Genomic DNA, 17,427 nt, shown 5'->3' with positions numbered 1-17,427 from the left:
TCTGCTCTCTATAGCTGGCACTATCCCCATGGCTTCAAACAGCAATGAAAAATAAGTTTGGCATCGTTTACAGACACAAGCATACCCTCAGAAATGGACTACAATGCAATATACAATCTATTTTGACATTGATTTGTCATGGCAATGTACTGTGGATACTGGAAAAAAATCACATTAGCATATCAAAGAACATTTTGAATGTCAAGACAAAGAGAAACTAAAAGAACAGGCATTTTGTTTAATTCCCATGTTAGTTTATTGTTTAATCAGTCTTTGACTCAACAGACAACAGAGAAGATTACTGATGCTAGAGTATCTAAAATATATTTGAGAAAAGAATACTGTATTTGTGAGAGGACATGGTGTTTTTCCAGTAAAACTCTAACATACAATATATACAGATATTTCATATTATACATATATACTGGTATATACAGTCACAAAAGCATCACATCTGAAACTGGTTTCAACCTGACCTGTGTAGCTAAACCTCATGAAATAAAATACATTTTATCTCTGCTTTATAGGTGGATTTAAAAGAATAGCATACTTTAAAGTTTCCCATAAACATACAGTACTGGTTCTTTAAAAATATATACTAATTTTGGTGGGTTATAATGGCTCAACATAAAGGGGAGGTAAAGGGCAATGGAATCGGTCATTTTAAAACTAAGAATCACATTAAAGTCATGCTCCAAAGGTTTCATATAATTTAGTGCTCACGAGCCAAAACATGACCCCGAAAATAGTGCACAATTGTGTACTATGTCATCCATGCCATATGATATGTTAGGAATCCCCCCCGAGAATTGTTTTTGCTATATTTTTGCAATTCGTATGATATGTTATAAATTCCAATTTGTACAATATGTTACAAATTTGTAAGTGCTTAAGATCTCGGACAGAATGTTTAATTGTGAGAATTTACTGTTCCCTATTTCAGTTCCTATTCCTAACCGTTCTTTATTTCCTGGTGTTGTTGGTCATATCTAAAGGTAGCATAACATTGCTGATAACTAAGTTTACCATGCAAGAGCCAGAACCTGCCTCAGTCCTTTTCATTTTGTGACATTTTCAGTGAACTGTACCATCATTCAACAACCCTAGGAATTAAAATGTGCCAATATAAGTCTAGACATAAGTCATTTGTTTGTTTCTGATAGTAGCAGGGCAGAACATGTGACATGTCTGTCCCTTTGTTGCTCTACTGCTCAAAAAGAGCATTTCAACTGTAATAAATTAGGACTTTGACCAGAGTTTAACTAATGATTAACAGGGTGTGGACTCATTTTTAGGATTTCTCAGCATGAAACTCAAATGGTTTTGCTGATCTTGTAATTAAGTCAATACTTATCATGAGGTGGCCTGGATACACCAGCAGTAGCAAGTAGCAACACGTTTAAACAACGGGTTATAGCTTATAATTATATTGTCTCTTTCAAAGTGGAGATGACTAAACTGACCTTTTCATTTTAGCAACAAAGACTTCAACACTTCATAGCATCACATAATCACATGCAATAACGGACATCATCATAACATGACAAGAGTGAAATGTGATTGACGTGTTCATTATTTAGCTGAATTATAAATAGGACACATTTTATATATAAACAGTCTTCCTCTTTAGTGGGAAGCAAGATAGCAAAGTAGCTGTGCAGGTCACTTCTGTGCCTCTAAGCAGCTTTTAGACATCACATAAACTGAGCCAAGGCAACTGTTCCCCACACAATGACTGGGTGTTGGGTGCAGGCAGTTAAGTGATAGCATTCTAGGACACAAGAGGTAAGTCGGCCATGTCTGAATCCTGAATAGAAGCTGTGTGGAGAATTCTCTTGGTAGTTCACATGATCCTATGTAATGCCGTAGGGGTGTGAAATGAAACGAGGTACATGTATAGTACTGTGTAATCTGCTGAGGGTGAAGAGCATGCAAAGGTTTTCTCTAGGTGCAAGACAGTGGAGGACAGACAGAGGATGTGTCCATAATGGCACCCTATTTCCTATATAGTGCACTACTGTTTAACAGGGCACATAGGGCTCCGATCAAATGTAATGCACTATGTAGGGAATAGGGTGCCATTTAAGACACATCCAGAGTGTTGTGGCCGGGGCTGGATAGGAACTCTTTAAATGAGACATGGCCTCAGGCTCCTGGGCGGTCTGACAGGGTCATAATCAGTTTGCATTCCACTTCCTACCTAGTACCAGCTACATGCATAGTAGTAACATGCTGATTGACACATGAGATATAAAAATGATTGTTACTCCAATAGTATAACTCATTGTCACAGTTTTGGTGTGCAGTGCAGTACCCCTACAGCCTGTGTTGGTGAATCACCCTGTGTGTATTAGGAGAAGATAAATCGCATTACAACGGCTTTGCGCCCCCAATCTAACAACCAAGTGTCCAAGTGACAAGCTTGCTAATGCACTTAGTGGTTTCTGCTTGGTTTGTCCTCTTGCTACAGAACTGGACAAATAAAGTCAAGTTCGGTAAAGTCAATGAAGATTCCTTAGTTTCATTTAAAGTCAAGACTCAGCCAGAGTAGCAGCAATAGACCTGTAGCTGACGTCTAAGGCCATGTGTTGCTGTCTCTGTGGGGTCTGTGATAATAAGTGCAGGCTGGGTAAGAGGGTGGGGGTTAGTAAGGCCAGGCCCTGTCTCACGTCACCACCTGCTGCACTGTGGAGCGTTCGCGAGGGCAGGATGTGTCCCTGCAGTGTAGCTTCTTTAGCAGCCGCTGCAGCTTGTGGGAGAAGTTCTTGTTCATCTGCCTGTACATGAGAGGCATGGCGAAGCTACTGGAGAAGGCCAGCAGCTCTGACAGACACCTCAGGAAGAAGTAAATTGTAAGGCGCTGTTTGTTGTTGTTGCCGTAGGTCCCCGGCGCCCCGGCTATAGTGTGTACCAATAGAGTCATGTAGTACGGGGTCCATAGAACAAACTGCATGCAGACTGAGGCCAGCAGCAGCCTGTGGATAGAAGGGTCCAGGCGGGATGAGTCCTGGTCCAGCGGGGTGGACTCCTTCCTAATGCGCAGGATGAGCACAAAAGCATACAGCACGGCCACGGCCGGAACCACGTAGCCAATGAACATCATGATGGCGTCCGCAGCCTCCTTGTTCTGCATCTTGGAGCACTCGATGATCTTGGTGGAGACGTGGTTGCATACGTAGAAGAGCAGCGAGGAGAAGCTGGTGAGTACGGCGCCGCCCCAGATGAAGCCGCACACGTGCTTGGTGTTGTACACGCTGGACATGTAGGTGCGCGGCAGCGCTCGCTCGATGTAGTAGTCCAGGCTGAGCAGCGTGGTGGAGTACATGATGACCAAGGAGGAGATGTTGAAGAGGATGAGCAGGGTGATGTAGACCTCGTCGTTGTACTCCCACATGGGCCAGCGGGTGAAGCTGGGGCCCAGCAGCTCCACGGGGGCCACCAGGTTGAGGACCAGGCCAGCGATGGCCATGTTGACGAAGTAGACGTCTGGCATGGTCATGGACACCTTGTTGGCGAGGTTGACCACCACCAGCAGGGCGTTGTAGCAGAGCCCTATGGGGAAGCACACCATGAGGTAGAACAAGGAAAAGACGGAAAGGATGAGGCCAAAGTCCTGGCAGAGCCGGTGTTCGGAGCTGGAGTCCGTCTCATTGTAAGCCATACAGCTCCACATAGCTAGGGCTCTGAGGGAGGGCTGCACTGGTGCACTCACTTGGCTGGAGACAGACAGACATGGAGAGAGGAGAACAACATTAGTTAAGTTATCTTGTTTTTCATTACATAAACAAGTGCTGATGTGTGATCAATTATTAACACTGCTGACTGAGGAGAAAATGGCTGATGTGTGGTCAAGTATTAACACTGAAGACTGAGGTGAAAACGACTGATGTGTGGTCAAGTATTTTTTAAATATATTTGTTTTACCTTTATTTAACTAGGCAAGTCAGTTAAGAACAAATTCTTATTTACAATGACGGCCTACACCGGCCAAACTCGGACGATGTTGGGCCAATTAACACTGATGACTGAGGAGAAAACATTGTCCTCAGAGACCGGGGTTCAATCCCCTAGTTCAATCACCCGGTCTGACATTTCTTCACCCTTATCTGTCTCCCCCTCTCCTTCCTACTGTTTCAATTAAATCAACAAAAATATGAAGAGATAATAGGATTCCATTTTCCTTTAAACAATCTCATAATCCATCATGAAGAAGATCAATCAGTTGATTGTTTAAATATATTTTTCTATGTGGGAAATCACAAACTAAATTAAACAATAGTCTGTTTTTTCTCATTTCAAGTGTTTCCTTGAGACATGTTGTAGGACTTTATCTATGTATTGGTGTCATTCTTGTGGTTCTTTAAAAGTGCTATGCTGTGGAGAGAAGCAAGCAAGACCACTCACACACACACAAACAGGCCAGACACGGCATGGCTATTATGCCTGGGGTAACACCATTAATTCCACTTCATTGCATTTCACTGGCTAGCTCCAGCCTTAAAAAACATTATTTATTTCTGCAGTGCTCAGGGCCGCTCCAGCCAGAGCAATTGAGGCCCTTGTTCTAATGGAAGAATAAAAAAGTGCATTTGTTTGACACCCCTGTAAACTGCCTTGCTCTCTCTGCTTCTTCTTTTCTTTGTCTTTCTCCCTCCCTCCCTATTCTCTGTGCAGGCCCAGTCCTCTGTCACAGTCACATGCAGGGGCCAGGCTGCCTTTGGAGAGATGCCCTTGTGCCTTTCACATGGCCCTCCAGATGAAGACCTCCCTCTTTACTATAGCCTCACTCTGCAGGCCGCTTGGCTTCTACTTCTTCCAATCCATCTTCCAAAGCATGACAGCCTTCTGTTCAGGTTACTACTCTGGTGTGTGTGTGTGAGTGTGAGAGAGAGAGGGAGTGAGAGAGAGCGCAAAGGAGTTTGCGGGATGTTGCGGGTGATGGGTAGATTTATAGACTGTGAAATGTGATGCAGGCCCCCTGCGCCTGGCCGGGCGGGCCCAGGGAGGGGTCAGTGTGGAGTGGACTGAGCGTGAGGTTGGAGTTCAGGGCAAGGTCAGAGAGAACGCCTGGACACATGGACGGGGAACAGCGGAGTCTGAACTGGAACATGCCAACTCAGATCATATTAATTCTGCTCAGGAAGAAGTGAAAGCATACGCTAACAAAAGAGCTTATGTCAGGTTGAAAAAGAACAAGGGGAGAATTCTCACCATTGTATTCAAGCTTGGACAGTTCATAATGAAAAATATAGAATCAATGATAAGATTCCACAAAGAGAGATGTGGGGTTTGATGCTTCGTAAAAGCGCCAGACAAAACAACTTATGATTTCAAAAGGTTGGATGAATCAACTGGTGCACAAGCCGGTCTCGTGCAAAGTAAGGAAGCTCATATTATGTATTGTTTACCTAGTGACCAGTCAGACTACTACAAAATACAATTTCCAGACAATGTTTTGGAAACAGAGCAGACGGATGATTTTGTTTGCAAGAGGCTGAGGCTGGGAAGATGCCACTGCCAGTAGAGAGAACATTCCTCCTTTCAATTACATAACCTCAGTTTTGGCCTGAGGACACACACACACACACAAACTACATACGCTCACACACACAAAACACACACACATGCATACTGATGCCACACACTCACACTTTCACATATGCGGCTGCTCCTCTGTTTATTATCTATCCTGTTTGCCTAGTCACTTTTACCCCTACCTACATGTACATATTACCTAAATTACCACAACTACAGTGAGGGAAAAAAGTATTTGATCCCCTGCTGATTTTGTACGTTTGCCCACTGACAAAGACATGATCAGTCTATAATTTTAATGGTAGGTTTATTTGAACAGTGAGAGACAGAATAACAACAAAAAAATCCAGAAAAACGCATGTCAAAAATGTTATAAATTGATTTGCATTTTAATGAGGGAAATAAGTATTTGACCCCCTCTCAATCAGAAAGATTTCTGGCTCCCAGGTGTCTTTTATACAGGTAACGAGCTGAGATTAGGAGCACACTCTTAAAGGGAGTGCTCCTAATCTCAGCTTGTTACCTGTATAAAAGACACCTGTCCACAGAAGCAATCAATCTATCAGATTCCAAACTCTCCACCATGGCCAAGACCTAAGAGCTCTCCAAGGATGTCAGGGACAAGATTGTAGACCTACACAAGGCTGGAATGGGCTACAAGACCATCGCCAAGCAGCTTGGTGAGAAGGTGACAACAGTTGGTGCGATTATTCGCAGATGGAAGAAACACAAAATAACTGTCAATCTCCCTCGGCCTGGGGCTCCATGCAAGATCTCACCTCGTGGAGTTGCAATGATCATGAGAACGGTGAGGAATCAGCACAGAACTACACGGGAGGATCTTGTCAATGATCTCAAGGCAGCTGGGACCATAGTCACCAAGAAAACAATTGGTAACACACTACGCCGTGAAGGACTGAAATCCTGCAGCGCCTGCAAGGTCCCCCTGCTCAAGAAAGCACATATACAGGCCCGTCTGAAGTTTGCCAATGAACATCTGAATGATACAGAGGAGAACTGGGTGAAAGTGTTGTGGTCAGATGAGACCAAAATCGAGCTCTTTGGCATCAACTCAACTCGCCGTGTTTGGAGGAGGAGGAATGCTGCCTATGACCCCAAGAACACCATTCCCACCGTCAAATATGGAGGTGGAAACATTATGCTTTGGGGGTGTTTTTCTGCTAAGGGGACAGGACAACTTCACCGCATCAAAGGGACGATGGACGGCGCAATGTACCGTCAAATCTTGGGTGAGAACCTCCTTCCCTAAGCCAGGGCATTGAAAATGGGTTGTGGATGGGTATTCCAGCATGACAATGACCCAAAACACCGGCCAAGGCAACAAAGGAGTGGCTCATTAAGGTCCTGGAGTAGCCTAGCCAGTCTCCAGACCTTAATCCCAAAGAAAATCTGTGGAGGGAGCTGAAGGTTCGAGTTGCCAAACGTCAGCCTCGAAACCTTAATGACTTGGAGAAGATCTGCAAAGAGGAGTGGGACAAAATCCCTCCTGAGATGTGTGCAAACCTGGTGGCCAACTACAAGAAACGTCTGACCTCTGTGATTGCCAACAAGGGTTTTGCCACCAAGTACTAAGTCATGTTTTGCAGAGGGGTCAAATACTTATTTCCCTCATTAAAATGCAAATCAATTTATAACATTTTTTACATGTGTTTTTCTGGATTTTTTATTTTTTTATTTTGTCTCTCACTGTTCAAATAAACCTACCATTAAAATTATAGACTGATCATGTCTTTGTCAGTGGGCAAACGTACAAAATCGTACAAAAAACGATCAAATACGTTTTTTCCTTCACTGTACCTTGTTTCCCTGCACATTGACTCAGTACCGGTATTCCTTGCATACAGTATCGTTATTGCTATTTTATTGTGTTACTATTTTCATTTATTTATTTTCCCTAATCTTTTCCAACTTTTTAACTCTGCAATGTTGGGAAAGGGCTTGTAAATAAGCATTTCACGGTAAAGTCTACACCGGTTGTAGTCGGCGCATGTAACAAATACAATTTGATTTGACACACACACACACAGTGTTCCTGTGTGCTCCTCCACACCTCTCCAGCTGGCTGTAAGGAGAGTACCCTGCATGGAGGGGCGTGCGGTGTACGGTTACCCTTTCAAAAACTCCCAGACGCTTTCCCTTCCCAGAGACAGGTGAAATGGGGCTGCCACTGCCCCTTGTAAAAACCACCAGGTGACTCGTTTTCTGCTTGAGTTGAAAGGGGTGGGGGGAGGGGCTCACTAAGACTAAAAGGCAAAGGCATGTGTAACGTGTTTTGGCCCTGTGGGTAAGGCAGATCCTGGGCTGTCTCTGGGAATAAGACCCTGCTGTACTGAACAGGAAGAACAGGTGTGTATATTGAGCTCTCAACCCCCTAGTTACAGTATGTCTCTCCTCAAATCAAATCAAAGTTTATTGGATGCGTACACAGTTTAGCAGATGTTATAGTGGGTGCAGCGAAATGCTAACATAGAATCCAGTATATTAATAAGAATCCAGTATACACTGAGTGTACAAAACATTAAGAACACCTTCCTAATACTGAGTCCACCCCCCACTACTTCCCACAGTTGTGTCAAGTTGGCTGGATGTCCTTTGGGTGGTGGACCGTTCTTGATACACATGGGAAACTGTTGAGCATGAAAAAAAACAGCAGCGTTGCAGTTCTTGACACACTCAAACCGGTGTCTTGCCAATGGCACACATACACAATCAATAAGGGATCATAGCGTTCACCTGGATTCACCTGGTCAGTCTATTTCATGGAAAGAGCAGGTGTTCCTAATGCTTTGTACACTCAGTGTATAATTAAGCAATACGGCACAAGGGGGTGTGGTATGTGGCCAATATACCACGGCTAAGGGCTTTCCTTATGCAAAACGCAACGTGGAGTGCCTGGATACAGCCCTTAGCTGTGGTATATTGGCTATATACCACAAACCCGAGGTGCCTTATTGCTATTATAAACTGGTTACCAACGTAATTAGATCAGTAAAAATAAATGTTTTGTCATACCTGTGGTATAAGGTCTGATATACCACGGCTGTCAGCCTATCAGCATTCAGGGTTCGACCACCCAGTTTATAATCCAGTATATAAACAAGAATCCAGCATATAAATACGCGGTGTGTATAAACGGTGTAACAAAACTGCACTGTACAGTAGTAGATTTATTAGAAAGAGCAATGTGAAGAATACAATACAATACAGTGTGAAAAACAGTATAAAATAAACAGTCCAGTGTTTAATGTCTCTATATTCATGAGCCAGCAGTGCTGGCTGTGTGTGTCCTCCCAGAGAGACCTTGGACAGTGTGTTAATAATGAACACAGCAGCCTAATTGGCTGTGGAAGTGTGTGTGAACAATCAAAGGCACAGCACATGGTGTGCTTGAGACGTAATAGCCTTTTATGTCGCTCTGTCGTCCCCTCTTAATTACCCACACTGAACATAAAAACACAACTAATTTATTTTGTATTCCAGTACACTCTTCGTGTTGGAATAGACTGCAGTGGTTCTCTGTAAAGCTCTTTTCATTCACTGGTTTTCCAGCCCCTTTTCTCTCTCAAGAGACCATGACAAAACATGGTGTGAAAACAGTGAGCTACACCGCTGACGCTTCACTTACAGTAACAGGCACATCAACACAACAGGGCATTCCATAGGCACTTTCATCATTATAAAGGGCACCTGGTTGAGATGGGAAAATGTCATTCACAGGACACCTGGTTGAATTGTAAGAAGCCTTCGGTCAACAGTATGTCACGAAACCCTACCATGACCCTGGTATTACACTAGCCTGGTCCAATATTGTATGCTGTAACCATAGAAGTTGACTACAGCACATTTAGTTTGGGAACACCAAGATAATATTACACCTGACCTGATCCAAGGCAATCTGCTCTTTTCACTCTATCTTCAAGGTTCAACATTGTTAATTTAATATTCCCAGAAGTAGAATAGGAGAAACTCTGCTTTGGCAGGTCCTGTTTCTCCACTGGGTGTTCAGGGATACAGATGGACTTGACATCTCTGGGTTTTTGATATAGTGTGACGCGCTGTGATTGGCTCACACCCCTCATATCCCCGCTGGAATGTACAGCTATTTCTTAGAATCGCCTGAAGGACATCAAATGATAGCACATACATGTCTGTAATCGTGTTTGATAGCAAGAGCAAGAGCAGCTTTTTGGAAAGATCATACTGCACATTTGGAGACTTACTTTCAGATGTTGTGCAAACTAACAACAGAGCATTCAATCAACTCTGAATCTAACCACAATTAGATTAGGCCAACATTTCATACAAGCTCATTTCATACCATACAAGCAATTTCATCTGCTCAAAAATATATCTATTCTCCCAAACAGCATAACATTGGCATCACATCTGGTTTTACACCGATTGTTCTCTTTGCACTTTGTTAGAGGAGAGGCTAGGAGGGAACACACAATAACATTTCAGAATACATTACTGTTTCATGAATAATTCCACCTGTGAAAGTCCTTCAGCTCTCATAAATAGCTCCATTTGATATTCTCACCTGCTTTCTATTCCCTCAGAGCTGCATAACAAATGAGGGGAGCGGCGTGTGATTTGTGTTAAGGTGCCCGCTCTGGTGTGCCGCAGGCTTAGGGTTTGTTATATACCATAATGCTCAACAGTGTCAAACCTGGTGCATTTTCACTCATTATAATTCATTGCCGTACCGTGACTTTGTTACACAGTCACAGCAAAACTATGAGCAAAACTATGCATTCTGGTTTTGTATGTCATGTGGCACGTGGCTTCTCTCATTAGTTCAGTGCACAAAACCAAGCTTATTTACACTATTGCGGTAAATAGAGTTTGACACACTCTAATCTACTGACTTTATTCCACACTATTCTTCACCTCACCTCACCTCACCTCCCCTCTGTGCTTTCTATTTATAGTCCAGCCGGTCCTTAATCTCAGCCAGTCTGTGTATACAGCCTAGACAAGAGACTAGGGGAGATAAAGAACAGTGATCAACCTCAGTCTAAAAGTGTGACCTCTGACCGCTTGAAAATTATTTACAAAATCTTGCATAAAAACCAGTTAGGACGGCACTCTGAGTGAAGTGATTGAAGGAAGACAATGTTGACGTCGAAATGGGAAAATGTGATAATATGTCTCTTATGTAATCCAGTAGAGAGAGGTTGTCAGCTACACACTTGGAAAAACCCACCTGAGTGCTTCCCCTAGTTCTCATATAGGGGAATACTGCTACTAAGGAAGCATGGATTCATGTAAACTCATGAACTTCTGTTCCATATTGGCATTCCAGAGTTTTTCTTCATTAACAGCATGACAAAATAATACAATATGCTGATCTTTGAGATGCTGTAGGGCTGTAGAACTTCCGGGGACCACTTGTTTCATGGCCTTCAGAGGAGGATGAGTGTCCCTAAAGACTGATCAGCTGGAACAACATTAGGCTACTATCACACTTGATGATAAAGATGTGTAGTCCTCAGTTACAGTTACTCCTCCACAACAAACACAGAGGACATGTTAAGATAACTCTTTTGATGCTGTGGAGCTTGCAATTAAGTGAAGTTGGTTTGTCCTGTGGTGCTACAGCCATGGTGGCTTCCTATAGGGACACCATGCTGAAGGTATAGAGGCCACCAACAAAAGTCTCAGTTCAATGATATTTCCACATTATGAGGTCGAAATAACACTCTAAAATTATGAAAATGCCCTTTTATTGTAAGAGCTAAAAAACAAACAAAAACCACCTAGAATTTCAGCCTATTCAGGTGGGATGGAGTTTTTGGCCCACAGTATGACATCACAATCGGATCCGATTATTCTGACCAATGACCAGTCATCTTTTATTTGCATATGTATCCTCCTACTTTGAAGGGGTAAGCGGGAAAGGCTCTAGAGCAGGGGTATTCAACTTTTACCCTATGAGGTCCAGAGCCTGCTGTTTTTCTGTTCTAACTGAAAATGAATTACACACACCTGGTGTCCCAGGTCTAAATCAGTGCCTGATTAAAGGGGAACAATGGGGTTGAGTTTGAAGGCTCTAGAGTCTGGACCACACGTGTCAAACTCATTCCATGGAGGGCCGAGTGTCTGCAGGTTTTCGCCCCTCCCTTGTACTTGATTGATGAATTAAGGTCACTAATTAGTAAGGAACTCCTCTCACCTGGTTGTCTAGGGCTTAATTGAAAGGAGAGAAAAAAACTCGGCAGAATGACTGACACCCCTGGTCTAGAAGATCCTATCCGCCAATCAGGGCTGTGTATGTAAATATATTTACATTTGTATCAACACGCCCACAAGATCAGACTGAGCATTTCAATGGAAAAAGGAGGCTTAGGGAATTAAATGAAGAAAAAAATGAAATAAACACGCACAGTGATTTATTAGACATACAGTGATGATTTAAAAATGCAATTAAAAAGACTGCATGGGGGCTTTAAATAGCGGTTTTAATCCAGAATAGGGAGGAAATAATACGGATCTGTGAATATTCTCCAAAATTATGTTATAACACTGTAATTAACCACCACAGACTATTAACTAGTAACAAGTGTATCTACAGCATAAACACAATTTCATCTATTAGTTACCAATTAAGTAACAACAACATGATGATATCAGTAAATTGAGTAATATGGAAGTTACATATCAGTAGGCTACTATATCAAGGGATGCAAAAGGACAGCCAAAATTCCCTTCCCAAATGACTTATGTAAATACACCCTGAAAAAAGTATGTTTGACAGGAAAGTGTGTCGTTGGTTGCAGTGCAACTACATTTCTAAAACCAAAGTAATCTGTGACAGCATGGCCTGTCAGTCTTCTTGAACATCACGTCACCTGTGCAACAGGTAGCTATAGTTTCCCATGATGTACTTGAGGTCATTTCCATGTAAAAGGACGCATGAGAAGTTCATAGGAGCATATCAAATTGGGTGTCAAATGAAAGCTAAGAGTCTATTTTGGGGGGAAATGAAGGCATAGATACAGTTTTCAACCATTTTCCATCTTAAAAATTAGGCATAAGTAATGCCTTTGATTGCTGGTCAAACAGATGGAAAAGAGGTCTTAGAAAACATCTACCAGAAACAGTCTTAAAAGGTATTAGAAATACATCAAAACACATTAATATTGAAGTAAAGACCTCTGACAAATAATATCAACACTTATATTTAGTTTTGGGTAAATTATTTGCCTTCTGTAAGTTTAAGAAACATTGCCTTGTGCATTGTAATTCCGTTACCAAAACCCCACATAACTTTAAGATTTTTTTTAAATGTCTCTCCCTCATGAGGGAGGATAACGAAAGTTTGCACAACAAGTAATGGTAGACCTATCAATTCGTTTTTTTACTGATATTCATTTTTATTGATTTAAACTTGTAATTCTATCACCAAATCGGTAACAGAATGATGAAAAATCTGTAACAGAATTACTGCAATTGAATTTGCTACAATGGGAAATCATAGTAGTCACAAACCACAGTTGGGTCACCTGCTACTGTCCTCCCTCCCACTGGCATACTGTTACGTTCAGCTCATACTGTTTTCTTTCTCTTTCTGTTGTCTGGTAGTCAAAGCGAGTGTGAAAACAGTCTGGAGAGTCCCTCCCTCTTCTCTCTCTCCCCAGTTAATGTTACCTCTCCCGGCTCTTACTGACTCCTACCTATGAGCCCCCACAGACGTCTATGTTTCACAAGTTTGGACAGCACAGCACAGTACAGTAAGAGTATGTAAGAAATGTCCGATGTCTGTAGGAGCGGCATCACCATGAAGATAATGACATTCATATCCATAATTATGCATTTCTGTATAGTACAGATCAGGTACCCATGTTGTAATTACGTTACTGCAATTCTGTTACAGGGTGTAAATTCACAGCACTTACTGTAGTTCAATAACCAAAACAGATTTTTTTCAAACTCAAGGTGTCTTGTCATAGCTGACACCCCATTCTTTCTGCATCTTTTAATCTTAATTCGGCGCAGATATTTAACAGAGTTTTGGGAAAACGTGGTCGCATTAAAAACTGAGGGAGATTTTACCATAATTCTGTTACCAAACTTTGCACCTGTACAGTTCTTTCAGTAAATGTGTTTTTGTTCAATTTACTGTGTAAATTGTTCAAAGTAGTCCTTGTGCATATATTTGTATGGTTTGTTAAACTTTGAAATCAATTGTTTTTGTTTGGCATACATTTGAAAGTGAAAAATCTGAGTCTGAACGTAATTCCGTTACGTGGAATTGCCCTTGATGCAATAGGCCCATAATTACACATTATTGCCATGCCAAGTCACAGGTGGACTTTAACAACATGGTTTCAGAGCATTTCGTATTATTCTGTAAGGAAATCCGAGATACTCCATTTAATATATGTTACGTTTCGTATGGTATGTATACATTTGTGGATGCCCATCATCCATTTCGTATGATATGTTACAAATTGGAATTCAAATCAAATCAAATTTGATTTGTCACATACACGTCTTTAGCAGATGTTATTGCGGGTGTAGTGAAATGCTTGTGCTTCTAGCTCCGACAGTGCAGTAATATCTAACAAGTAATATCGAACAATTTCGCAACATATACCCAATACACACAAATCAATTCGTACAATATGTTAAGAATTGCAATTTGTACAATATGTAATGAATTTTGCTAAATGTACAACATGTTCAGAATTAACAAAACGTATGATATGTTACGAATTCTAATTTGTTGTGGCTAACGATGGCTAGGTTGCTAAAGCTAACATTTGCTAACACTAGGGGTTAGGGTTAGGGGTTAGGGTTAGGAGTTAGGTAAAAGGGTTAGGGGAAAGGTTAGCTAAAAGATTTAAGGTTAGGGTTAGGGGAAGGGTTAGCTAACATGCTAAGTAGTTGCAAAGTAGCTAAAAAGTAGTAAGTAGTTGCAAAGTTGCGAAATAGCTCAAATGCTAAAGTTATCCGTGATGAGATTCGAACACGGAACCTTTGTGTTGCTAGACGTTCATGTTATATGCCTACCCATCCATCCCGACCAATCACCCTCTTTTTGTTTTTTTGCCTTGAGTAACCTTGTAGCTTATGTAACCATACCAAATGTAACATACACTATATATACAAAATTATGTGGACACCCTTCAAATTACTGGATTCGGCTATTTCAGCCACACCCATTGCTGACAGGTGTATAAAATCGAGCACACAGCAATGCATCTCCATAGACAGAAGAAAGGCCTTACTGAAGAGCTTAGTAACTTTCAACTTGGCACCTTTCACAAGTCAGTTCGTTATATTTCTGCCCGGTCAACTGTAAGTGCTGTTATTGTGAAGTGGAAACATCTAGGGGCAACAACGGCTCAGCCGTGAAGTGGTAGACCACACAAGCTCACAGAACAGGACCAGGGAGTGCTGCAGCGCGTAGCACGTAAAAATCATCTGTCCTCAGTTGAAACACTCAACACCGAGTTCCAAACTGCCTCTGGAAGCAACGTGAGCAAAATAACTGTTCGTCGGGAGCTTCATGAAATGGGTTTCCATGGCCGAGTACATTTACATTTTAGTCATTTAGCAGAGCCACACACAAGCCTAATATCGCCATGCGCAATACCAAGCGCCGGCTGGAGTGGTGTAAAGCTCGCCGCCATTGGACTCTGGAGCTGTGTAAATGTGTTCTCTGGAGTCATGAATCACGCTTCACCGTCTGGCAGTCCGACGGATGAATCTGGGTTTGGCGAATGCCAGGAGAACGCTACCTGCCCCAATGCATAATGCCAACTGGAAAGTTTGGTGGAGGAGGAATAGTGGTATGGGGCTGTTTTTCATGGTTCAGGCTAGGCCCCTTAATTCCAGTAAAGGGAAATCTTAACGCTACAGCATACAATGACATTCTAAGCGATTCTGTGCTTCCAACTTTGTGGCAACAGTTTGGGGAAGGCCCTTTCCTGTTTCAGCATGACAATGCCCCCGTGCACAAAGCGAGATCCATACAGAAATGGTTTGTTGAGATCGGTTTGGAAGAACTTGACTGGCCTGCACAGAACCCTGACCTCAACCCCATCAAACACCTTTGGGATGAATTGGAACACCGCCCAACAACAGTGCACGACTTCACTAATGCTCTTGTGGCTGAATGGAAGCAAGTCCCCGTAGCAATGTTCCAACACCTAGTGGAAAGCCTTCCCAGAAGAGTGGAGGCTGTTATAGAAGCAAAGGGGGGACCAACTCCATATTAATGCCCATTATTTTGGAATGAGATGTTCGACGAGCAGGTGTCCACATATTTTTGGTCATGTAGTGTATCATACTAATTTGAGTGTCCAGGATTTACGTTTACTATGTTACAGTCTGTCTAGTCTATGAGACCAGTCTGACTTTAATGGTAGGTTAATGTAAAATGTCCATATGTTTGTAAGTTATATCATCCTTCAAATCAATGTTGTTGACATAACCTACCTATGTATTAATTAGATTGCTGGTAATAGGGTATTTAGTAAATTTACCAAACCTATTTGTGCAAGTGTTTCCAGAAACATTAAAGCACATCAATGCTTCTGAGTTCTGTGATCACTGCTAATCAGTCCATTAAATGTTGGCTATCAAATCAAATGTTATATGAACACATGTATGTAGGTATGAATTATATTATGTATTTTAGACACATTATTTAAAAGTCAGCTGTGTGTGTATGTTTCTTAAAGCTGTTAAACGATTACTTTTTCGTAACTTATTGAACTGTCTTATGCAATACATCCTGCTAAACTAAAAGCAATGTATCATTATATCGGTTACAGAATCTGGACACGCGGATACGTTGTATCCATTTGCTTGTTTCCTATTCGGCGCCGATTTCTTATGGGTGCTTCGGACCATTGAGATCTAAGCGAGTATAACTGTCATCTATAGTCGATAAATCAGCAATAACGTCTGCGAGGCTATTGTTGACCACTACATTCAAACACACGCTATATTTTATCATAGCCTACCTATTAATTCTACAGCCAAATTCAACCGTAAAGGCAATGCTTTCGTCCGAACATATATAGGAAATATGTGTGTGTGAAACTCAATATGCAGTCTGCTGAAAAAGGATACAAACATTTTTGGAAAACTCACCAGAAAAGTAAAGATTTGGCACGTCGACAAGTCTACGGAGGCATCGGGTTTTGCTGTACTTCCACTGACATTTCTCTGTAGTTACATTTGGTGTTGACTTGCAACAAACGTCGTATCCTTTTCTATTCGAAAAAAAAATACAAAAACGGTATAGTTAGATCTATTACTTTTTGCGTAGTTACTTAGGCTACTGCAGCATTTAGCAATACAGTTTCTAGTCTGACGAAGCTTGTTATCGAAAGGGGAGGACGTTGACAACTTACTACGAATTGAGTGGTCCTGAACCCTACAGTGTATACACACGTGACCCTCCCCCACCGTCTCCTTCGTTTGGTCGATGAGGCCCGACTGGTCCTCGACGCACTCATTGGACGAAGCAGGTCAGGGGGGGGGACGGGGGGGGGGGACCGGGACTCTCAACAACATACCCCGCTTCTACATGCGAAAAAACACCAAGTCACAAGGAGGGAGTTTTAGGCCAGTAATGTATGCTGTCATATGCAGAAAAGGTGGTAGGAAATTCGGTTTTACTTTAGGTTTGCCGTTATCAGTGTTCTGTGTTTTTGTCTCTCTCAATCAGTAATAGCCTACTATTCACTGTAATTGTGAAAATGTATTCCCTATTACTCACAAGCAACATGGTTGTTTGGCTGTCTTCAAAGTGCATGTACGCAATGTATATCACAATCACCTGCTTCTAATATAAATCTGACAACTCCAAACGGATACAGCTCTAATTCTGGAAATAGAAATGTAGCTAGTAAT

At 42.0% G+C, this 17,427-nt stretch overlaps 1 protein-coding gene across 1 annotated transcript; it reads right to left on the bottom strand.

Moving 5' to 3' along the window:
* Positions 1 to 248: 248 nt before the first annotated feature.
* On the bottom strand, positions 249 to 16,904 carry LOC311145883 (putative G-protein coupled receptor 146). Its single transcript, XM_084182242.1, has 2 exons — positions 16,663 to 16,904; positions 249 to 3,716 (listed from the first exon to the last, which is right to left on the bottom strand). Exon 2 carries the CDS (start codon positions 3,671 to 3,673, stop codon positions 2,666 to 2,668), a length of 1,008 nt encoding a protein of 335 aa, XP_084038368.1. The 5' UTR covers positions 3,674 to 3,716; positions 16,663 to 16,904; the 3' UTR covers positions 249 to 2,665.
* Between the last annotated feature and the right edge of the window lie 523 nt (positions 16,905 to 17,427).

This window comes from Coregonus lavaretus (assembly GCF_964263955.1).
Source record: "Coregonus lavaretus genome assembly, chromosome: 2".
NCBI lineage: Eukaryota > Metazoa > Chordata > Actinopteri > Salmoniformes > Salmonidae > Coregonus > Coregonus lavaretus.
The sequence above is the reverse complement of the archived record's forward strand: the minus strand, read 5'-3'. Positions and strand labels throughout refer to the sequence as shown.

Bases quoted from the DNA above. Each gene is read 5' to 3' on its own strand.
- LOC311145883 (XM_084182242.1), bottom strand. From the start codon at position 3,673: ATGTGGAGCTGTATGGCTTACAATGAGACGGACTCCAGCTCCGAACAC.